Source organism: Ictalurus punctatus, chromosome 9 (assembly GCF_001660625.3).
Source record: "Ictalurus punctatus breed USDA103 chromosome 9, Coco_2.0, whole genome shotgun sequence".
NCBI lineage: Eukaryota > Metazoa > Chordata > Actinopteri > Siluriformes > Ictaluridae > Ictalurus > Ictalurus punctatus.
The window spans coordinates 257,024-282,135 of NC_030424.2; the positions used below are offsets into that span (position 1 = coordinate 257,024).

A 25,112-nucleotide genomic window follows, 5' to 3' on the forward strand; every position below is an offset into this window, starting at 1 on the left:
TTAAGAAATCTAGTTTGCTTACAAATTTCAAAAGTATCAACGTATCAGTATCAGTATGTTTGACACTAAATTTTTTTAGTACAGTACACTGCAAAACAGAAGAAGATCTCAATACTGTCAATAAAACCCCAAATCATTCTAAATCTGTCAAATGATAAAGGTGAAGTTCACTATGCTGTACTCTGTGTTTAAAGTGATGCAAATGATGCATGACTGTCTGTTCTAGCTGTTCTATCCATATGTGTCAATTGCCTCATCCACCATGGATTAATATCATCCTATAACAAGAATTTGCATAAGATGTTTGAAGTGAATTGCTTGTTTGACTTACTATATTCACTAAAAAAGATGTGGGTGGAGTTGAAATTTGCATAGCAGCCAGCCATTAGAGGTTACACCTTGTGTATGAGTTTGAGACCACCCACCCAGCAATCGAGCTAAGCACAGCAGTAATATTACAACATCCAGTCCACTGAACATCAGCTTAACCTAGCTAAACCTGCCCTGCATCCTTGAGTTGAGTGACAATACTCATTGTTTTTGAGTGTCCTTACTATCTGCAGAGAGAAAATGCAGCAAGTTGATTTACAACTGTACGTGTGTAAAATCTCACTTTATTTTCATTTGTTAGAACTTACCCTACTAAGAATTCTTCTATTAAAATGTTAGAGAAAGCTAATCTAGCTTATACGTGCTCTAAATCTCTCAGACACTGCATTTATTGAAGGCAAATGAACAGTACATTTAGGTTATTTACTTGCTATAACTAGACTGGTTATTCACCTACAGCTTGTGATAGAAGATATTTATAGCTCAACCACACTGAGGTTCAATTAAGGAGTTTTATAGCAGCACATCTGGCCAAATGAAACCAGACCAGCCACTGCAAGAGGTCTGGCTTGTTCAGAAATTAGTCAATGATTCAAAGCTTCTAATATATTATTGATAAAGTTCATTTAGTACTGTGTGTGCATGTAGAGCTACAGGCTAGGATATGAATCAGATAGCTGCCAACCAATACCAGGAGGTCATCAGTGGAATGTCAGTGTTTCACCCTGTGCTACATTACCTTGTGTTGTGCAATACAGCTGCACTGTACAGTCTCTCAGGATGGGCCACAGAAGTTGACAATATTTCTGAAAAAAGGGGTCGTCCCGTCCAAAAAAGTTACATTGCTATGCCTAACTAGTGAAAGATGAGTCATTAGGCTTTGTTTAAAGTGACTCAGGTGTTCAGACAGCCAGGGGTAGTTCATTCCAACATTGGGGTGCGAGGACAGCGAAGAGCCTTGACGCATGCCTTTCTTAAGTCTTGAGGACTGGTGGGTCAAGTCGGACTTGGAATTTGGAGCAAACATAGTACACCAAGAGTTTGACAAATGCCTGAGCACCCATGCCCCTGCTAGGAGTGAGGTTGACCAGTGGAGGGAATGCAGCAGTGGGGTGATATCGAAGAACTTTAGGCAGAAAACAAGGTCTGCAGATGTACTCAAGGGACGACACTCAAGTTGCAGTAGTCCAATCCTGAGCTGAGAAAGGACTTGAACAAGCCCCTGAGTGCACTCCCGGTCTCGAAATGTCTCTGTCTGGAGCCTACTGATGTAAAAGAGAGACGTGTACCTGACCAAGTCAGGTAAATTTCCCTTTTTTGATGAAAAGTAAGGGGTTGTGTCATCAGTACAAAAATATTGGTAGCCATCCACTCGAATCATCACTGGATAGCAAATGATAGCTAAATTTTTGGGTCTACATTTAATGAATATCGCTTCAGTGTTTCACAGCAAAGGAGGGCTATGTGTACATTATTTGTACCACGTTTTGGATTTAATAGTGACCAAAGCCTTTTTCAGTCTGGGTCAACTGACTATGTGTTTGATTTGTTTTTATTTTTTTGTTTATATTCCTTCCTGCCTACTGTGAGTGTATGCACTTTTCAGAAAGGTGTCTAAAAGTGTTTGAATTTCATGGTTACTAATTACTTTCTGGAACTCTTCTGTGCTGTTTTGGGTCCATCTGGATGATCTCCTGAGACTGCACAGTTGACTGGGCTGGAAGTGTGCAATGTTGTTAGTCTCTGCCCTTTAAATAAACACAGTAATTAGAGTGTGATCAGAGAGAAGGGTTATTGCAGTGAGAGGGAAAGGGACTAAATGTTTCATCATGTAATTTTAATGTATTATTTCCAAGTCTTTAGCATGTTTGTTGATTACACAATTCCGTATGAAAGAAACAAAACACTTAGCATACGGTTTTAGGAAAAGAATCAATGATGAGGTAATGTGATACTACTGTTAACACCCCAAAGTGGATTATTTTTCTATTTTCCTATAACAGCACATTGTAAAAAAAACAAAACATTATATTTCTCTAATCTAATAGCAACCTTCCAATAATTACATTTTTTAAATATATTAATTAAATAATGTCACATTGTACATTTTGTCTTTTTATATTACATATTGTAGCTGTACCTAATGTTGTGAAACGTCTACAAAAGCCTCTCTAGTTTCTCTCTCTTGAAGTTAATAAGACTCGGGTTTTCAGATAAAACAGAAAGCACAAAAGTCACCTTTCAAATGGTGGAAAACTTAATACCGATTGTTACAAATAAGAGTTCAATAGACGTCTCTTTAGAAAGTTACTCAACCAGAAACCAACCATGCTGTGATGTAACCGTTATTAATGCAGCTTTATTTACTTATATATATATATACACTATATATACACTATAATATAATATATACACTATAAAAGCATCACAAATATACACACACACACACACACACACACACACACACAAAATTGGGCACAGTCCTAGAATTCATGTCATTTCATGACATTTCCCTGGTCCATACATAGGTTTATTATTACTTTATCCTACCCACCTACGTGGTTGCTTCACTTTCTAGGTGTACAGTGAGAGAGCTCATCTTTTTCTATGCACAATTTGTGTTAATCATTCTTTTTTCCTCTAGTTGTGGGCTGGATATTTATGGTGGCGGACCAGCAGTGACACTCATATCTGCACCACAGACACTGCTTGTGTTAGTGTTGCTGTGTTAGTGTTGCTGAACTATTCAGTAGGGTCCACCACCCAAATAAAATGTGCGGCACTCTAGAAAAACCAGGGGCCTAATTCTTGCAAGCAGTTTGGCCAAAAGTTTTTTTCTGCATATAACATAATTTGATGCCTCGACATTACGAAACTGAAAAAATTACCACCATGGTGTGTATTTACTTTTTACGCTATCTGTCTGGAAAGATAATGTTGGGTAAGCAGCTGGTTTAACAAATGATGGCGGTAAAAAAAAGGCAGTGCAAGTACAGTTCATCTAAAACCTTGTGTCCTCTTTAGATTATTAATTAATTACTAATTAATTATTAAGAGATGGAAGTGTAATCTATAGGTAAAATATAGACAAAAGGTTTGAATAATTACTACATAATTCAATTCAAATTCTGTCTAAAGCTGCTAAAATGGAATAGTAAAAAAGAAAAAATATATAAAATTATTAAATTTTATATATATATATATATATATATATATATATATATATATATATATATATATATATATATATATATATATATATGTGTGTGTGTGTGTGTGTTTGTGTTTGTGTGTGTTTCACTTACAATTCTCAAGGTCTTGGGAGGCGGAGCTCAGAAAGCATCAGAGACCAAAAATGTGATTGGTTAAAAGTTTCTCCATATTGTTTTCACTAACATGAGCTCAGCAGTGACTATAAACAGTGGCCTTACCTTAATGTTGTTGCAATGAGCTGTCACCTTCTCTTCAAAACCCCAGCCATTCTGCATTCAGTGTGACTGCAGGAGTGTGTGTGTGTGTGTGTGTGTGTGTGTGTCTGAAGCAGTGCAGCATGTCACACCAGCAGGGCCACGCTCACACTCCATCCTAATGGGCCATTTGGGGCCTGGTAATTGGCAGACACATGGAGGCGTGTGCTCTAACTCCCACTGTGTATGTCCACATCCTGCTCTGGCTTTCTGTCTGGCTATAGGTGTGTATATGTGTGCGTGTGTGTCTGTGTGTGCGTGTGTGTGTGTGTGTGTGTGTGTGTGTGTGTGTTGATGATGTCCAAACACATTGTACTCCATTAATCGCCATCTAATTTCTTCCTTGGTGTGTGTGTGTGTGTGTGTGTGTGTCTGTGAGCTCTCAGGGAAGATTGACAAGACGAGAAACATGAGGTCCAGGCCTGAGATCAAAATGATGATGAAGAAGAGGATAATGATTATAAAGCTACTGGAGGAACACTCTGGAAAGCAGTTTTATTATTATACAGATGATATAAATGAGATCCATGCTGTGCACAGAGAATAGGATAAGAGTTATTAAAAATAGCAAGGCTACCCATACAGCCACCTTGTGATCGTGTTGGTTTGTTCTTGTAAATGGTTTTGTCACAATAATAGGGAGCAGCAGCATTTTTTTGGTTTGTTTTTTCATTTCTTTGTTCATGCGGCTTCTCCTTTTTACATCCACCTAACCCACTGGACATACACTCTCTGGAGCCGTAAAAAAACAAGGGGCTTTAGAGAAATTGCTTAAGTTCTGAAGATTGATAACCGTGGCCTAAAGCCAGACAGAGACATAGAGAGAGACATAGAGAGAGAGAGAGAGAGAGAGAGAGAGAGAGAGAGAGAGAGAGAGAGAGAGAGAGAGAAACAGACAGACAGACAGACAGAGAGAGAGAGAGAGAGAAGGAGAAAAGAGAGAGAGGTATTTGAGGTGAGGGGATGCTGCAGGCTACAATCACCACACTGTTAAACTGGAATGATAAAGTGCCATGGTATTCTCACCAGGCTTAGCAGACAAACACTAGGCCTGCCAGGGATGCCAACTTGGATTAAGTACATAATGTTGGCAAACTCACCCAGCAAACAACGCTGAAAAGAGCAATGACCTGATTATTCTGCAAAATAAATTAAACAAATATGACATAAAAATAACAAGAATTACACCCTAATGAAGTGACAGTAGCCCATCTGTTGCTACTGTATGCACAATCTGCAAGCATACTGTATAGTGGCCTATAAGCCCAAAACACATTTACAGGCCTAAAATACAACAACAAGAGCACCAACAAAAACAGCTAAACAAAACAAGACAACAGGAACCAGAACACGCAACAAAAGACCAAACCAGGAAATGTGACAAAAGAACCTAAATCACAACAGCACATCTGGAAATGCAAGAATTAAAAATTCAAAACCAAAAACCAGAAAATGCAACAACAAAAACAAAAACAACAATAAACAGTTCATTAGGAAACACATCAACATCAACTCAATATGGGAATGGTACATCAGTCATTTTCAGCACAGCAATTACACTGATGAAGGAGTGTGTGTTGCTTGTACAGGTTTATCAGTTCATCAGCATCACTGTTAATGATCAATTCATATATCAGGTCAGCGGTCACTTTTCACTGAAGGCAGATGAAAGCCAATAACTGTATACCTACTTTCAATATGAGCTCAGTAGTTGCACCCAGAGGCACAAGTTTCATTTCAATGTGGGGCGTAAGGGACACTGCTCATAGCATCCAACCCATTGTAAAATGCCAACTGTCTGCTAAACATTACGCACAGGTAGCCTAGTGAAAATGTGATATTTCCCAATAACAGCAATTCCTTCCATGAAATTGTCCCTGTTATCACTTTCACTGTAACGACTCTAAACAGTTGTTCCCTCAGCAGTGTCTCTGTTACCCATCTATTGAAATTAATAACACAAAAATAAATAAAAATGCAGCTGAAGGCTTTCCCGTGTCAAAAAACTTAATGGAACAGCTTTATTTGTGTCTGTTACAAAGCACCAACACTGGGGACTGCTTCCAAAAATGCGAAATAAATCTCCTCACAGAAAACTTACACAGTTTTTATCCATTTATGTCGACTGTCTACCATACACAGGTCCCTGTGTAAGTAGTTACTACAGCAAAAACAAGAATGAACTTTTGATATTCACAGATAAGCGGAAATTAAGGGACCGTCTCTAAAGTTACATACGACCTTGTTAAACTTCAATAGTATTTGAAGGGAATGACTTACAGTCATATAACCAACTCTAAAATGTTCATCTAGGTGTCAGGTATGACACATGCCTTTTAGATTTCTGATATTTAACAAAATAAGCTATTAAATCATATGTAAATTTTATATGAATTTCATTACCGAATGGGCTCATACACAAAATATACCATAATTTAAAGCTCAATAGCATTTGAAGGGAAAGATGTACAGTCACAAACCCAACTGTAAAGTGTTCGAATAGGTGTCAGGTATGATGCACACCTTTTAGATTTTGATATTTAATACAATAAACTATTGAATCATATGTAAAACATGTACATAAATAAATTAAAAGAAAACAAAAAAAAATGTTTGAAATATTAAAACATTCGTGGATCATCAGTTCTTCTAATTATTTCATTAATAGGACGTCTATTTTTTTAAGAAAACCATTCAATCCAGTTCGGGTCATTTTGACCCCCTTTATGCATTCGTGAAGGTTTTTTTTGGTTCATGCACCGTAGGGTTAAATATCAGAAAAGGTGTGCGTCATACCTGACACCTAGATGAACACTTTACAGAGGGCTATATGACTGTAAGTCATTCCCTTCAAATGCTATTGAAGTTAGAAACGTGTTTAACGATGTGGTATGTAACTTTTGAGACGGTCCCTTAATTTCCGCATTTCCGCGAATATCGAACGTTTGTGACTGTTGCATAGCAACGGCAGTGTGTCCTTAGCAACCCAGACAGGAGCTTCCGCGGTGTTTTGAGAAGAGCATTTACTGCCCAGACACTGATATAAGTTTCATTATAGCGGGTTTTGTTCTGCAATCGCGAACAAACATGAGAGGTTTTGATGGAACTAAAATAAAGGTGAAGACGGAAGGATTTACTGTGAAGTCAACTATGAAGAACTATGTGGTAAGTTCCTCTCCAGGCTAGCTGCTGATAAGCTCACTAATATCAGACCTCACTAATATCAGACCTCACTAAAATCAGACCTCACTAATATCAGATCTCACTAATATCAGATCTCACTAATATCAGACTCACTAAAATCAGACCTCACTAATATCAGATCTCACTAATATCAGACTCACTAATATCAGACTCACTAAAATCAGACCTCACTAATATCAGATCTCACTAATATCAGACTCACTAAAATCAGACCTCACTAATATCAGATCTCACTAATATCAGACTCACTAAAATCAGACCAAACACAGACCTTAAAAACCACGCGCGTTATATTACAGACTAAAATACGGCAAAAAAAAAGTCTTTAATGTAGCGATGTAAAGTTATTTAGTTGTGACCTTCGTGTTTTCTGCTTTAAAAACAAAGACAAACCAAACAAACAAACAAACAAACAAACACACACACATACATACATACAGTGCTTTTAAAGTCCAGTATGTCTAACATTGTCCAGTGGCGATATACTTAAAAGTGACAGTATTATATTATATTATATTATATTATATTATATTATATTATATTATATTATATTATATTATATTATATTATAACAAGTCACTTCCTGTTACATGACTGTTATAAGACACAAATGAACTATTTCAAATCACATTTCTTATTGTAAGTGTGTTCATGTGTCAGGGTTGCCAGGTCTTCATTAGGATGAAAACACGCCAAAACTCAAATAATCCCCCTGCGACATCCTAGAAACATTTCCTCATTCCCCAAAAATATTCTCTCAGCAATGATTTATACTTGCAAGGGGAAAAAAATAGGGTACTGAATAGTGTACATTGATAGACATCTATTGTGAGCTCTAATAGAGGTGTGTTTATTTTTGGAGGTCAGGTAAATAATACTGTAATAGTTATGGAAATTAAAGTGTGGCGGTGCTTGTTGATTATTTGATTCTTTTCCAATAACAGCACACAAAGTGTTTTATTCCTCATATACCACAGCCATAAAGATTCGACATTTTGAATTTATACCTTTTTAACCGTCTATCGGTTATATTTAATTCTGTGGTATGTTTGTCATTCCTTCACCAGCCTCCCATTTTTCTCTCACTGCAGTTAAGAAGATATAAAAAATGCAGCTTGTTGTGTTACTGAGAAAGTAATTTCTCCATAATCCTCCTTCCGTAAATATTAAATACACATCGTCAACAACCGAAAGCTCCACAGTGATTATACGTCACTGTTGTTGTTGTTGTTGTTGTTGTTGTTGTTGTTGTTTATCAAATAACATATTTTCCCTTGTGAAATTTATTATTAGTCTTAGGTTATGTGTAGTGTGTGCAATTTACTGATAAATCCATAATTTTACTTTTAGGTAACTCCACACATTTCATGTCACTATACTTTTCTTTTGGCAAGTCAGTTAGGACATCTAGCCGACCTTGTTCACGTCAGAGGTCATTTTAAAACAAACGACTGGAGACTAGAGATTTATTTTGGCTTTAATTCACTCTATCCATTTTCCATACCGCATACCCTACACAGGGTCATGGGGAGTCTGGAGCCTAACCCAGGGAACTTGGTGCACACGGCAGGGGACTGATCAGGGTGTCAATTGATCGCAGGGCACAATTACACACACATTCACACACTATAGACAATTTGGAAATGCCAATCAGTCTACAATATTGGACTGGGGGAGGAAACCAGAGTACCTGGAGGAAACCACTGAAGCACGGGGAGAACATGCAAACTCTGCGCACACACAGGGTGGAGGCAGGATTCAAACCCTCAACCCCAGAGGTGCGAGGCAACAGCGCTAACCACTAAGCCACCGTTCCCCCTGTCAGAATTCCAGTGAGTGAAATGTTTGGTGAAGATACACCAAGTTAAGGGTCTCGTTAAACCCCAAATTGGCCAATTGTCATAATTAGGAGTTAATTAGGAGTGCACCCGTGGCTATAAAAGGGCCCTTGCTTAGAAGCATGCGTGTGGCAGCATCGTATTGTGGGGGAGTTTTTCAGGGGAAAAAAAAGGATTGGTGCACTTCAGAAGATAGATGGCATCATGACGAAAGAGGATTATCTAGAAATACCAATGGAACATCTCAAGACATCAGCCAGAAAGTTTAAACTTTCTAAAGGTCAAAAACTCAGTATTCTGGAAGGGAAGTCATCCTACACATACCTCAGAGTTATAACAAAATGGCTCAAAGACAACAAAGTGAAAGTATTTGAGTGTCCATCACAAAGCTCTGACCCAAATCCCATAGAAAATCTGTGGACTGAAACCTGACTGAGTTACACCAGTGTGTGTGTGTGTGTGTGTGTGTGTGTGTGTGTGTGTGTGTGTGCTGAACTTCCTGCTGATGAAGACAGATGATCAGTCCGTAATAGATATGAGAGCATGTCAGTTCAACGTGGCACTCCCATTGATCTGTTCAGTACAGCTCTGTGGTTTTTAGGCCAGAAAGTTGACTCTAGTTTAGGTGGAGGGAGTTTAATGTGCAGTCATAAAGCCCGTAATGACTGAGGAGATTAGAGAATATAAGTGAATCTGAGGATGGAGAGAAATCGTTCTTTAGAGAGGGAAGATCTAATAGACTGAGTTGAAGATAAATAGGTTGCTTGCCCTGACTGGGACCCACGCGCCGACGGCATGTTATGCTAGTGAGGCTATTTAAATTTTATTAGCATACGTTCTGCAGAGTGGAACCGATGGACACAAACACAATTCTAGGATGGTGATGGTGTGTAAGCCATGCATTTGGGATCCATTTCTGTCAAAGAGTCCCAAATGCTGTGATATATTCCGTTAGTGTATGTTTAATGTTTAAGGATGTTCATTATAATGAACAGTAGAAGGAAAAAACACGAACAGCATGTGTTAATAGTGTTATTACTACTGGTGGCCGGCCGTGTGTGTGTGTGTGTGTGTGTCTGTGTGTGTGTGTGTGTGTGTGTGTGTGTGTGTGTGTGTGTGTGTGTGTGTGTGTGTGTGTGTGTGTCTAGTGGATGATAAGTGCAAACAGTAAAATCAAACGCACAACAGCAAATCTTAAACACAACAGTAAATAAAAACACAAAAGGAGATTGAGGATTATTCCACAAAGCAAGCTAACTCATCAGACCAGGTTTATTTCAACAAGCTCAACTAATTTCCATCAATTTCAGGTTCCACAAATAAAGCTATCAGTAAGCCCCGCCTAGTTACTATGGCAACATATGCTGTTGGAGAAATCTGCTCTATGTCAGGTTCATGCAGTACCTACAGAAATTCATGTAAAAATTTTTTGAGATCCTCCTTCTCCTTCATGTAGTTGCTGATGATATCATTTATTAAAAAAAAAAAACATAGCGTGAAAATTGAAAAAGAAAATTGAGCCAAACAGAAGCATTCACTAGTGCTCTCAGACGTTTGGACCCCACTGTATGATGTTATTTTAGTTATGTCTAAAACATGCCTATGCACAGCATTAATATAAATGTGTGAACACAGAAATAGCGCCTGAAGGAAGCCAGGTTATTCAGGAGAAAGAATTACTCATCACTATAATAACAAGTAACTTCACATTAAATCATTTCCTAGAAGGCTGAAAAAGTGCAATCTTGAGTCTATTTTGAGTTCATGTTGACGTTTTTCCTGAATGTTCTCTCACGGTTTTTGTTTTGTTGTTGTATTTTCTCATGTTTGGTTGTGTTTTTGACTTGTTAATGTGCCATGGCTCTGTGTGTGTGTGTGTGTGTGTGTATGTGTGTGTGTACCATGCAGTCACTACACTGATGATCTCAAAAATGATCTAATAAATTATACACACTCTCCCACATCATCCCATGTGTGTAGTTGAGCTTAGGGAAGCTTGTGTTCAGAAGCTTAGACACAGGATATGCTGTGTGTGTGTGTGTGTGTGTGTGTGTGTGTGTGTGTGTGTGTGTGTGTGTGTGTGTGTAATATTTAAAGCATCATAGTGACAGATTTTTTGTATTTGTGTATATGCATAAGAACAGGGTCTCAGATGGGACAGGAATTTAGTATTAAATTAAAAAAAATTGGTACATCCTTAAAGATAGCAGACTTCTCTCTGGCCTAACAGGAAAAGTATTATTATTATTATTATTATTATTACTACATAGCAGACATCGGAGGAGACATTTTAATTTTAAATTTTAATTTCATAAAATTATGAAAGTTATGAATGATTTTTTCTAACCAGGAGGGCACATCGTATAACCAAAAACACATTCCTTTATTAATTCAACAAATCAAAATAGAGAATTAAAAGTGTGATAAAATAGCCTACATCCTGCTCATTACGATTTCTTGACCTTGATTTAGTATCTTGTGGCTTCATTAAGTGCAAAATATGAAAATATAGGATGTGCTGCTTCAACTACTTCTGAATAATAGGGGTGGAGGTCATATTGTTCAGTTAAACCAAATATGCAGTCATTAATGTGAATACAATCAGCACTGTTCAGGCAGCAATATTCTAGAATCTCACCTTTCTTGTTTTTCATGTTTAAATGGACTCATCGTAGCGATACATCGTATTTGCATACTTTTGTCTAAGTGCGGTGTTCTAGACATTTACATTTACTACATTTATCAGATGACTTTATCTAGAGGGACTTGCAGAAATGCTTTGTAGTCTCTATCAAAGCATATCCTTATGGTAGTTTACTAGGTCAGGGACTATTAATACCATCAAATTAAAAGCTTATTGGAGGAGTTTAGAACAACATGAAAGTAAACACACAAAATGAAGCGGTACAGTGAAGAGGTACAGTGCCCTCCTCTGATATTGGACTAATATAGGGTCTCAGATCCCTTGCCATGTATTCTCCAACTTCATCAGGCGTTATAGGAGAAGACTCAGAGCTGTTATCTTGGCAAAGGGAGCTAGCACAAAGTACTGACTAAATAATTGCTGCACACCTATATTTAACAGAGTTTTTTTTTGTTAACCTGTTTTGTTTGCAATTGTTTGATATCCATGAGAGCAGAGTATTTTTCTGTTTTTTTTTGTTTGTTTTTTGTTTTTTTTTAAAAAAGATCAAAAGGTTAAACAAAAAGACAGTTTTTCACAGCCTTCTTGGCTCATATTTACCAAGGGTGCCAATATTAGTGGAGGACACTGTAGATGTTTATTCTTCATATGAAGGCCACCAGTGATTCAGCTGTTCAGACAGAGAAGAGTCTTGATGTCTTTCCTCTTTGAAGCTTGAGGTGATGGTGAGTCCAGTCACACCTCCAGAGTGAGATGTGATATATGTAGGTGTACATATGTGTACATAGGTGTAGGTATGTAGGTAGGTGGGCACAGGCCTATTATTGACTTTGTATGTAAGCATCCGTTTATTAAATTTGATGCAGTTGGCTACAGGAAGCCAGTGGACTTGATGTTGAAGCAATGGAATGACGTTGGAGAACTTGGGGAGGTTGAAAACAGCGTCGCAGCTGCATTGTGGATCAGTTGCAGGGGTCTTTTAACATGAAAGTGTAGACCTGCCAGGAGCAAGTTACAGTAGTCCAATTTCAAGATGACATGGGACAGAACAAGCACCTGAGTGGCCCCTGTGGATAGAAATGGCCAGGTACTTCCAATGTTGTAAAGGAGAAACCAGAGTCTGAGTGAGGTTAGTGATGTGAGACTGGAATGGGTGTCCAGAGCTACCCCACGGCTGCATGCACTTTCACATGGTGTGATCTGAATGTTGCCAAGTCAGATCACAAGATCTTCACATAGAGATGCATCTCTCTCTCTCTCTCTGTATGTATGTATATTTATATGGAAATATATGGGACTTAGTTTCAGCTGGTGAGCTGCCATCACTGATGAGATGTCTGCCAAACATGCTGAGCTCCATGAGTGTCTGAGGGAGGAGAGGATCAGTTGACTGACATAGTACAGGTATGAAAACTCATGTAAGGATATGACCTCACATGAGAGAGTGTGGATATAGAGGGGGAGATGAAGTGGAGATGAAGTTGATCCCTCCATGTCACCTGATATGACCATCTTTCTAGTAAGAAGCAAAGCATGTCCATGCTGTGCCATGAATTCCATGACTCACGAGGGTGGACTGGAAAGTGTTTGTTTGAATGTTTGGAAGGATGCCGAAAGGTCGAGGAGGTCAAGAAGGCTGAGAACTAATCTACACTTCTGAGACACGAAGTACAATTTGCGCAATATCAGTGGTGCACTCAGAAAACTTCTCCTGCATAAGTACAGATGTAACTTTTGGACTTTTTTGGACCATCTCCCAAATCAGCAACTCTGGATACAGCCACTGAATTTGCTAGAAATTTGCATACAAGGCCATAAGCCCTACTCTTTCTGCACCAGCTGTTTGGGAGAAACAACAGGGGCGAGTTTTGCTCCAGAGATAAACTGGAGCCTAATTTATAGAGCAGGAGGAGAATCACAGCACAGAACGGCAATAAAACAAAGTGAAGGGCTTTTACAATAACTAAGCGATAGCAGGAACACTAGAGGCACCGTAGTTTCCATTAGAGCGTTCTCTGCCTCTGACTAAATGGCCAGAAAAAAATGAGTTGAAAGCGGTGAACTTTCACTTTTCAGCCTCCTAATGGACTTTCTAACAGGCTGAAAATCTGGCAGTGGATTTGTTTGTATCACAAGCAAAACAATACTCAGCAGCCCGTGTGGATAATTGATGATCTAATTTCTGAGCGTTTCACATCGAAACAATTACAACAATAGGCTGATGGTGCTGCGTGACTCACCTGTACTCACAGTAATCACAGAAAAGCCCAGGTGTACGGCCGCTACTCGGTACATATCTACTTTATCATGTGCTGGTGCTGTCTGAGGTGAAGCTGTCTATAGACTGACCGTAAAGCAAGAACTTCAGAAGGGTAATGTTCGTATTAAATCAATGTCATAAAATCGTAATGTGTGTGCCGGAAACATGTCCGTGAGATAAGCAATACCGTTAATTATTGATATAATAATTAATAGTATCATATTGCTATGGTATAAGAATGATAGAACACTCTGTGACATGCTGTTATAGAAAAATAATTAACTTCAGAGTGGTAACAGTAACTCCACTTCACATAGGGCTGCATCACACCACACCACTGTCGGATATTTTACTATAACACAAATGTTCTCTCATTATATACCACTGGTCTCCAGCCCTCATAAGGTCCTCTTTCATTTGTTGCAGTAATCGTGAACAAGGGTTTTGTACTATCTGTGAAAAAGGTATTCCTCAGAGCTCAGAAAAGAACCCAGAGCTAAAGCAATCCTGGTCACTCATATGGTCTTGGTTCACTGCAAAAGCATGACAGCTGCCTGTAACTCAGACCCTTTAATGGGAAAAGAAACATGGTGGATCTGTGAATGACAAGGAATCTGGCAAGAATAGTCAGTTCAGTGTCTTAATGAGATATAGTTTGACATTTTTCCAATCTTGCTGACATGAATGCAGACTTGTAAGGATTTGCACGGCAACTTGTTTGAAGAAATAGTTATGATTAAGGTGATGGGCAGGGTTAGTGTTCCCAAGTTCTCCTAAAGATAAATCATATGAAAGCCTTGAAAGCTTTCTTGTCTATTAGATTTTTTTCTACATTTATGACAATTCTCTGAGGACAATATCTAACACGCCCAATTTATATTACTTTAATTTATATTGCCTACGTAGTTCACCTAAAATCTACATCAAGAAACTAGCTATCTAAGGCTAGATAGTTAGGTCAGGTTCTTAGGGAGAGTTGCCTGTAATGGACCTGTTTAGCTAGCAAACTTTGTTCAACTTTATTTACAATGTTGTAAGCATACAACATTACGTCTTGAACGTGGCCGCAAATGACACAAGTTGTAAGCATCAAGAAAACTAGTATGCCATCAGGTTCTCTCTTGGATAAACACTCAAAGTTTCTATGAGATGTGTATAAAATATCCAGCCATTGCAGACTAGGTTACCGCTTAGCATCATTGAGCCACTGACAAGGCACCAAGCCGTAAGGATCTTCTGGAGTTACGCCATTTAAAAGTGTTAGTGTAGCGGGTTTAGCGGTAATGATAAGCGGATAACATTTTAGCTAATGTCAGTCCGATTCCTAAATAAAACTGATAGATTCTTCATCAGGTTGTGGCTACGTGGGTCTTTTTTCAACCAGGGTGTGCGTGCATCTCTTTTTGTTTGCAAACACTAAACTGGTCTGTATGCTTGGTGAGTGAAAGGAGGACTGATTTTGATTGCTCTTTTCCAAAAGTTTTAGAATTTATTCCAAACTCCATGCCCTTACATATTCCTGTAACACTTTAGAAACTAAATGCGTCATACAGCTGAACTTCTTGCATTACAAATGTTTGTTCTGATTAAACACCTTTTAAGGTTCATGGATAAGCAGAGTTCTTAAGCAGTTTCTGAGCACTTTTAAAGCACTTCACCTTCACATTCTCTCAGTCATGGTTTGGGGAGACAAGCTGATTTTACTGGAGCAGCACTTTACCCGATAAGCCTGCTCGTACCTCAGCACAGTTGACTTCTTGAATCTGACTGATTCAGATGGTGTTGATTTAAATTTTCATTTTCAAATCACAGGTTTATGTTAATGTGCTCATTATTCTTCCTATAGTACCAGCTATATGTTGTCGTATGAACACTCCACATGTGTCGTATGAGTGTATGTCGTATGAAAACTCCACGTAATCTAAGACTAATAATGAATGGATTAAAAATGGTGTTGTTATAGACCAAAGAAAAATGTCTAACTGTTGATATGGTGAAGTTTTCTCTAAGGTAAAGTGATAGTATTGGTTGCCATTTATGGACTTCCCGATGTATTGACGGCGCAGAACACAGACACACAGAGGCAGCCGTGCAGTTGAAAAACCCTAGCAGGGAAAGGGAGTGGAGAACGGAGGGCTGGTGGTAGCTTTGGGTCTAGTCGAGTGGCTAGAACCGTTCCGGCAGGCAGAATTGAGGGCGGTGGTCGTCATGGTAGTGGGGTGGCACCTGAATGAGTCACTGTGAAGCAGCTGGCACTTATGGGAGTGGCGCGAGTGGCATGATCCTCGGCCCGTATAGTCGGCAGTGTGACTGGTCCGTCATCTGTCTCCACGGAAGAAATACAGAGGAGAAGCACTGTCAGTAGTATGCCAGCAACTACTCACCTCTCTCTGCACACGCCGTCCTTTTCTCCTTGTGGTGTGAAGCAGAGCGAGAAAACGGCTGCAGTGATTATCCGCTGCCAGACGTGCTTCATCACCGAGCTCATCACTTGTAGCGAACTTGCTTCCCGGCTGTCTACAGCAGCGGTGCTGAAGTGGCGGCGGTTTGGCGAGGAGCATGTGGTCTTTTGGGCGTGTGGTGCATGGTGGTCTGCTGTCACAGCAAACAGACAATTCAATCCCACTATACTACTGTGTATCGGTGCATTGATGGCCAAAGAACTGTATTAAGCGTGTCATGAACATGTCTGATATGGTTTTAATAAAGGATAATTTAGTGTGTAGTCACGGTTGTGTATAAGCAGATCCATTATACAGTAAATACAGCTGGGAAACACGCCATCAATAAGTGAATTCACTAAAGTCGCTTAAGAGTAATACTTTAGTGAGCACAAACTATTTCTTTTTGTAAGTATTTCCTTTCCTTGCTTCCTAAGAGGGAGTAAATAAGAAGTGAGGAAGGAAAGGAATCAAAGTGTCGCACCATACGTCCCAATTGGTATACTATCCATACTAAATAGTATCGGAGATGAGAATTAGTACGTTCCAAATCGTAGTATGTTGAAATGAGGATCCCAAACGTACCCGGATGGTCTACAAATTTCCTACAGTGTGGATCCGTGCACACTTTTTCAGCTTTATTTTAATATTACCCACAACTCCTTGCATGAGGGAGGAGGAGCTTTGTGACCATTTGCTTCAAGCCCAACCCCCTGTGATATAGAATTACAATCATGTGTACTGATAATGCACAGCTCTCCATTTATATCTGTTAATTACCTGCAAGGATGCACTGATTAAAACACTGAATGGACGGTTTTGTGAATCTTTCAGCCACTTTGATTGATTACTGTGATTGGCAGGAGAGACAGCATTGCTCAAGATGACTCCTCTACACAGTGTCTGAGCACAGATCGGGATTGGATTGTTGCTCTATCCAGACAGCCAGCTTAGGAAAGTATGATTGGATGGCTTTGTCAATAGTGGATAGAGAGAGGCGGACACAACAACGATCAATATGCAACACTGAAGCCATTCTAAAGATAAAACTGCTCCCGATCAGTTGAGCTGAATGGGAAAACATCAATGTGATATTGATTATTTTCTGAGAAAAGAAAGCACGGACCTCACAGTTTAAGAAGCCATTTCATTCATGAATGTTAACTTCTCGAAATGCTTTCGGCAGCAATAATACGTGAAATGACGCAGGGAATTTTTACTCACGTAAGCATCAGTGTGTCTTCTGGTGACTTTGTGAATGTTCTGTCCCTTGCATCTGATGGATTTCACACGTTGCAGATCAAGGAAAGGCAGACTTGTGGTGCACAAGAGGAGGATAGAAATGGCAGAAAGCACAGAAAGCAGATCAATAGCCCTTACACACACACACACACACACACACACACACACACACACACACACACACACACACGTTTCCTTCACATCAATACACACACAAGTGGCTATTGTCATTCTGTGTCCCCAATAATCAATAAAAGCGTACCTGCCATAAAGCTGACACGACCTTTTGGCATAAGGTCACAAAGAGGGGCTGTGTTTAGAAATGAAGGACTTAATCCAAACCAGAGAACAATAAAATAATAATCCTTTGTAGATACAATTTATCAGCACTTGTATGAAAAGACCAGAACGTAAAGCCTGAATGATGGGGCGACATTTCTATAAATTCTTATTTTGTCAAGTAACAGTGATTTTTATTTCATCCAGTCCTGTGATCATTGTGGCCTTAAGCACTTGGGCTTGTTAATTGTGGACTTCCTCAGGCGTTGCTATCTCTAAATAACTAGCAAAAAAACCCTCACACACTAGCAGCAAACACGATGCCTTTCACGGTGGTATTAGCATGAAATCTGAAGCTTTGGACGCCGATCTGTTTGAGCAGAGTGTACAGATGAGGATGTGAGAATGCTGGACAAACCAAAGGACTAAAGCACCGCTGCATGCCTCTCTTTTTAGTAGAGATGAAGAAAGGGTTAAAATCATATCGACATGACTATCATGTAGAAAACCATTAACCAAAGTGAAATAAAATCCATTTTGGCTCATGTACAGCTGTTAATTCTAAAAATTAACATGCACGTCGTTCATATTCCCTTTAAGCCTGAGTGCTGTATGAATGTGTGCGGTGTGTGTGAAGCTGCCGGAGCCCTCTTCTATCCCTCCTTCCTTCTTCCAACTAAGAAAAATCCCACCGAGGTCAAATCGGTCGCAGTAACGCCCAGTTCTGCGAATGCCGTTTGAAAACGCAATGTGCTGTACATGCAGAAACCTGCAGTGCCCTGTGCACTTAATTAGCCTAGTTAATTATTCTAATTAATCTCAGTTCATATTCTAACAATGTGTGGGAAGACCGTGGAGGTTTTCCCTGGTTTTTGCATGACCCATACCTCATTATGTGTGTGTGTGTGTGTGTGTGTGTGTGTGAGAGTGTGCGTGCACACGTGCTTTCCACAGGCAGAAGTGAGGAATAAAAAGCAGTGGTTGTGAGAGCCAGTGGTTGTTTTACATCATAAATATTCACACTACGGATTTATTATGAACAAATTTCGACTGCTCGAATTCCAACTAGCTTGTGTTTTATTCCATCATTGGGAAAGCAAACTTTCTAACTAGCTAGAGCGTAGCATAATAGAGTTCACTCTATCTGCCACTTCTCCTTTATTTAATAACCGTACTGATCTCCTCTCTCTCTCTGTCTCTCTCTCTCTCTGTCTCTCTCTCTCTCTCTCTTACTCTCTGTCTCTCTCGCTCTCTTTCTCTCTAGCCTAGGGTCTTTTAGGATGTTGTGACCCTCTCTACCTCTCTCTATTACAGCCACAATAAACTGCACTAGACTCTGCCACACGCTGCTCTTGACTGACGTCTTTATCCTTCCGGATTTTTCTAGATATCAGACCATCTCTCTGTTTGTCCTAGTGGTAATTTTGGGTTCTGTTTCCGATTGGCCTCTCAGCGAAGATCAAGTTCATAAAAATCATTTTAAGAAAATTCCTAATGGGTTCTTTGGAAGGTTTTTGGTTCTGTAAATCTCTTTTCCTTCCCATTGTCACCCCAATGTGTTCTTGGCCCATTTCCACCCAGCTCTTCCCATCATACAACAGCTACCAACCAGGAAGGGTGAAGTCTAACAAAAGCTTCCTCCGAGACACATGAGGCCAGTCAACCACATCTTTTCAAAGTGTTGCTCGTGCTGCGTGAAGGTGCAGCGTAACAATCTCGTGCTATCTACCCTCTTCCGCATAAACGATCTCACAGAAGACCATGATTGGCTGGTGTCTCTGTGATTGACAGAGGAGAGAGAGAGAGAGAGAGTATGCCCCTCCCACCCAGAGAGCATGGTCATGGTTGTCTTTGGTCTGGGCCATGGATGGGTGTAGCATTGAACCTCCAACTATAGAGTTGGTCTCTTCTGTTGTGCCACTTAAGAGACTATTGGCTCTATAATTCCAGAACCTTCTGTGGAAAAAAAAAAAACCTCTTTGCTGTAGGGTTCTACAAAGAAAACTCTATGCTTTAAGGATTCCCCTAGATAATAGACTGAAGAACCCTTTAGGATAAAGTATAAAACAACAAACCATGCTGTTTTATTATTAATTATCCACAACAGGGTGGTGTGATGCGGCTGAACCTCAGCATTGATCGTGTTCCTATACCGTCACGTCCTGAAGGCTTTTATTCGTTTGATACCACAGCAATATGGCAAGAATTCCAACTTTTAACTTATAAAAGAACGACACTTCATGCTTTTTAACCATTTATAGTTACATTTAATGTTGTGGAACCTTTGTGAAACACGTTAGTTTCTGTTATTCGTGCCATGCCCTCACCAGGATCTCTTTTTGGCTCTCTCTTTCTGTTAATAAGATGGGGGATAAAACCTAGCTTGTCACTGTTACTAGGAGACCAGAAACCGCAAAGTCCTCCATCCTGAAAAGTTTGCAGTGCTGGAAAGCTTTACTCTAACTGTTTACAAAGTGCCGACACTGGAGACTCCTTCCAAAAATGCTATATCAACAATAACCACATCAAACAGCAATTAAAGCTGCATGTAGAGTAACGAATTTCATGAAGCGCAAATGTCAGAGCTGATGTTATCGTAAATGAACCAACACTTTTTGGTGTAAGCTTGACCGCATTGCACTAGCCAAATGCTTCTAGTGAAACCATGGCAACTGTTATGCTTGGAATGCGTACCCGTGATTAGCATGGTGGACTTTGAGTGACACACGGCAAAAAAATATCAAGTTAGAGGTAGAGTGTCCCTGAGACAATCCAGGAGAAGGCAGGTTTCCCAGGGAGCATGTGTAGAGTGTGAAGAATAGCTGGAACGTTGTGTTAGTGAAAAGGTGAGGCGCTGTGCTTTGTGCACTCTGGAGCATTTGGAGGAAAATGCAGCACTCAAGGTGGCAGAAAATAAAAACTTAGACGAGATGAGAGATCGAGCAGCAGGGCGAGATCCAGACCTTCCACTCCTTCTCTCTCGTTCCTCCCCTTCCTTAGTGTCTCCTGAAGCTTTGCTCTCTGTGTGAATCATTTGTAGAACAGAGCGATGTTGCAGTACGGCTGTGTGTGTGTGTGTATGTGTGTGTGTGTGTGTGTGTGTGTGTGTGTGTGTAAGAGAGAACGAGAGACAGGAGAACAGTGCCACCTGTTTTGTCATTGCGCAGCAGTGCAGCAAAGATGATGGCACTTTCGAGTGGGTAAGTAGGAGGGTGAAAATCAGGACAATCTCTGTGAGAAACAGATGACACATTCACTCTCACACACACACACACACACACACACACAAGCGCACATGTACGTATGTGTGTCACTGCCTGGCTCAGCGTTTATAAATCAGAGGGTTTGTGTGTTCTCTGCATGCGCAGCTCTCCTGTCTGCGTTTACTTACTCCCTGCTGGTCATGTAACACTCTCTCTCTCTCTCAGACACACACACACACACACACACACACACACACACACACACACACACACACACACACAGGCACTTTTAAGGGTAGTAGAGGAGAATGAGGTGTCAGAAAGAGAATGGGAGAATTTGATTTAGCGTGGGTTCACTCTGTTTCTAATCCACAGCAACTCCTTGATTTAAAGCATTATCCCTGCACGAGCTCACACATTTGACCTTTTTGCTTGTAATTTCCCTCTTGATGTATGTGTGTGTGTGTGTGAGTGTGTGTGTGTGTGAGTGTGTGTGTGTGTGTGTGTGTGTGTGAGAGTGTGGATGAAAAAGCAAGAGTTACACCCAACACCGTTCTGAAGAGGTTTGATTGCAACAGTGTTGTAAAAGGAAAAAGTGCTCTTCAGTGTTCTGCCCTCAGCTGGCTGTGGAGGTGATGCAGGGAGAGAAAGTGTGTGTGTGCGTGTGTGTGCGTGTGTGTGTGTGTGTGTGTTCTTATAGTAAAAATAATCCACACCGGAGCGGTGCGATACGGCTCGACGTGAAGCAGAGGAGCCTGGTTTATACTCGACACGTGACTGTGTGTGCGTGTGCAGAAACAGCAGCAGTGCGAGCAGCACCACTATTCATTCACGTTAAACGTGGATTAAACACGTCATCCACTAGACGGCACGTCCGAGCCAAAACATTTCGGTCTGTCACGTTTCCGAGTCGAACTGTCAAATTTCTAGCGATTTCGTGCACACGGACGCGCTTGTTTCTCTGTTTCTGCCGTCGTCGTGATTGTTGTCATGAGCTACTTCTCAAAATCTAAAAACTTTGACCTAAAAGCATGTACTAGTCTAGAAACTCCAGAAAATGGGTACTCAAAACAGACCTTTCTGTAGGTTTAAATGCGACATGCAAAGTTTTTCAAATGAAAACTCTAACTGTAAAAGGAAAAGCAGTTAGTGTTAGTACTCAATAATAAAGCCTAGAATAATACCCAAGTACGCGCGTTGGGACACAGCACTAGTTTGTTTAGCGGAGGTAGACTATTTAAAGGTCGATGGACTTATTTAAAGCATCATTTAAGGCTTTTGACTTTTATTCAGAGCTTGATTAATGTAGAATGCTCCTTCTCTAACTTTTCCCCATTACGACTGATTAAACTAGAATCGGGATTTAAAAACGGAGCGAGCAGCAGCGTTAATGCAGCAGTGTGTGAGGACATGTAAATTCACATACTGACACTTGGCTCGCTCTGTTTTGACGAGTAGGCCATGAGTAAATCCTCAGGGCAAACAGCCTGCCTTTCACGAGTGTGTGTGTGTGTGTGTGTGTGTGTGTGTGTGTGTGTGTGTGTGTGTGTGTGTGCGGGTGAATGTGTGCATCTGTGTGTGAATGCCCTATGAATAAAGAGAGGTAATTGGGTTGCTTGTGGTGATGCTCAGCCTGACCTTATCAGAGCAGCCTGAGCTGATAACCGGGGTGGGTCACCAGCACCACACACACACACACACACACACACACACACACACACACACACACACACACACACACACACATGCGGTGGCTAAAGATTTTCATAATCACTCAACTGAAAATATAAGAGGAATATGGAGTTAGACGGTGAGAGAGGTTAAAAAAATAGGCAGGGATGGAAAGAGAGTGAAAGAGAGAGGAAGAAGATGAAGGAAGGAAGGCAGTGATGGCGTGAGAGAGAGAGAGAGAGAGAGAGAGAGAGAGAGAGAGGATAAGCTCTGCTCCAGTCTGCCTCTGCCACCGCTTCAACAAACAGGCAATGCATCCCGCAGCTCATCCACTATAGCGCCAGGCATGAAATGAATTTTAAAGTGAGAGCGACGGAGAGATAGAATGATAGAAAGAGGGTCGGTTTGGAAGGAAACCCTAAACGAAGTTACAAATGGAAATGCAGACCACCTGAGCTGGCATCAGTAAGCATCCATCAGCGGATCTCTCTCCCAGAGAGAGAGTTTCTTGAAAACCAAGAAAGCACCGTCTGAATTCAGTTTAATGAGCTCGTTAGGACAGTTTATACCTCAGCCATGTTGAATTCTTGAAACTGATTGGTCAGATGGCGTTGATTCATTTTCAAGAACAGCAGCTCCGACAATATGTCAGTAGTTCAGTCCTCACATGACATCACTCATTCTAATGTTAGTGTTTCTATTCATTTGAATGGCGGATACTGTGCATAACCTACGCCTAAAAATAAATGTGTATAAAATGTATAATCGTTAATATGATAAGTCTTCGTTTGCCTCACACCTCTGGGGGTTGGGGGTTACCTGGGATAGGCTCCAGATTCCCCCATAACCCTGTGTAGGATAAGTGGTATGGAAAATGGATGGATGGAAGGAGTCTCCAGTGTCAAGTGTTTTGTGAAGAAGAAAAATCTAGAAAGAATTGTGATTAGAAAGAATAGACAAAGTGCAAAAGTTTGCATCCCTGTTGATGCTGTAGTACAGGGGTTAACATTTTACAGCCAGAGTCTCATGTCATTACTGATCACGTAAAGTGCAAAGATCCTGCCTATGACTGTGAGATCCAATCCTAAACAGCTCTGATGCACAGTGTGTGTGCGTGCGTATGTGCGTGCGTGCGTGTGTGCATGCGTGTGTGCGCGTTTTTGTATAATGCATCCCGCACCAGCAAGACTACAATAGCAGAGCTCGCAGCATTGCCCTGGGCTACTAGAGTCTGTCCACGTGGAACACCGTAGAACTGTCTACGTGTGTGTGTGTGTGCGTGTGTGTGTGTGTGTGTGTGAGTGTGAGTGTGAGTGTGTGTTCTGACAGACTGAGTAGACTCCTTCAGCAGTGATAGGATCGCATTCAGTAATGACTATTGCCTCTGGAGCTCCTACGCAGGTAGTCTGGAAGAATTGTGCCCTGTAGCTCTACAGTGTACTGGGTTAAGTGTAACACATCCATCTCCATTCCTGTGATGGAGCCCGAGTCTCAGTGCCAAAACCGTCAAACACAAACTTCCACTCAAGCGTTGTATATGCCATATTGCATACTGTATTATAGGCAGTGATCTACTCCCTATCCGTGACTCTGTGTTACTATTATAAAACAGCTGTGTTCAGCATACTGGACATAAATGCTGTCTCTTCTGCGCTTAAACTACACAAGACCAACATTTCTGTCATTTATTCCATAGTGTAATTTGTACTTTGATTTGGACACTGCTTGGCCTGTTTACTTCTAGTGTCTTTTCTAAAGGCAGTTATACAAAGATGATAGAGAATGTAATATAGTAATATAATGATGATAATAATAATAATAATAATAATAATAATAATAATAATAATAATCCAGAATGTGTGGAATTAATTGCACCGCTCTCTTTCTGGTTAGGTGGAGGGTCCTCCCGCAGCCGGAGCTTTCAAAGAGCGTCCAGCCAGACCTACGTCTTTTCGGAAGTTCTACGAACGTGGAGATTTCCCCATTGCGCTGGAGCACGACAGCAAGGGCAATCGCATCGCCTGGAAGGTACCGTACTCTCTCAAATCCAGCAGACGGGAGGACGCTCCGGTCGAAAGTGTAGCTTACGTACTGTAGCTATTTGATTTATTCTAAAGTGCTTTCAGAAAGTGATGAAAAATGTCTTAAAGGTGTTGCTGTCCATCAAATTTTTAACCTCCTGCTATGCAGGATCCTGTCTTCCAGAGAGCATGATACATGTACGCATTCATGATACACTGACGGCTTTTTAAGGTGACACCAAACTGCTTTGTATCTTTGCATCTTTCAAGATTTACTACATCAAGCAGCACTTGATAGTATGAAGGCTGATTAAACTAACATTAATTAAAGAACTTCATGCCTCTGTTTAAGTGCTAATTTGACATACAAATGAAAAATACACAGGATGCTACTAGCCTACACTATCTACTTCTGTAAACCTACATACAGGTATATTATAAAGACTATGAAGGTGTCAGGGTGGCCAAATCATACATTTATTAGCAAGTAAATTCTCCATCATGTTGCCCAG

The 25,112-nt window shown here is 40.4% G+C and overlaps 1 protein-coding gene across 1 annotated transcript in view; it reads left to right on the plus strand.

The window, feature by feature from the left end:
• The first annotated feature begins 6,745 nt into the window (after window positions 1-6,745).
• Window positions 6,746-25,112, plus strand: part of pacrg (PARK2 co-regulated) — a 114,741-nt gene continuing 96,374 nt past the window's right edge. Inside the window, exons 1-2 of the mRNA XM_017475448.3 lie at window positions 6,746-6,962; window positions 24,473-24,607. Of these exons, the coding sequence (XP_017330937.1) occupies window positions 6,885-6,962; window positions 24,473-24,607 (213 nt within the window). The 5' untranslated portion in view covers window positions 6,746-6,884. The remainder of the gene's footprint in view (window positions 6,963-24,472; window positions 24,608-25,112) is intronic.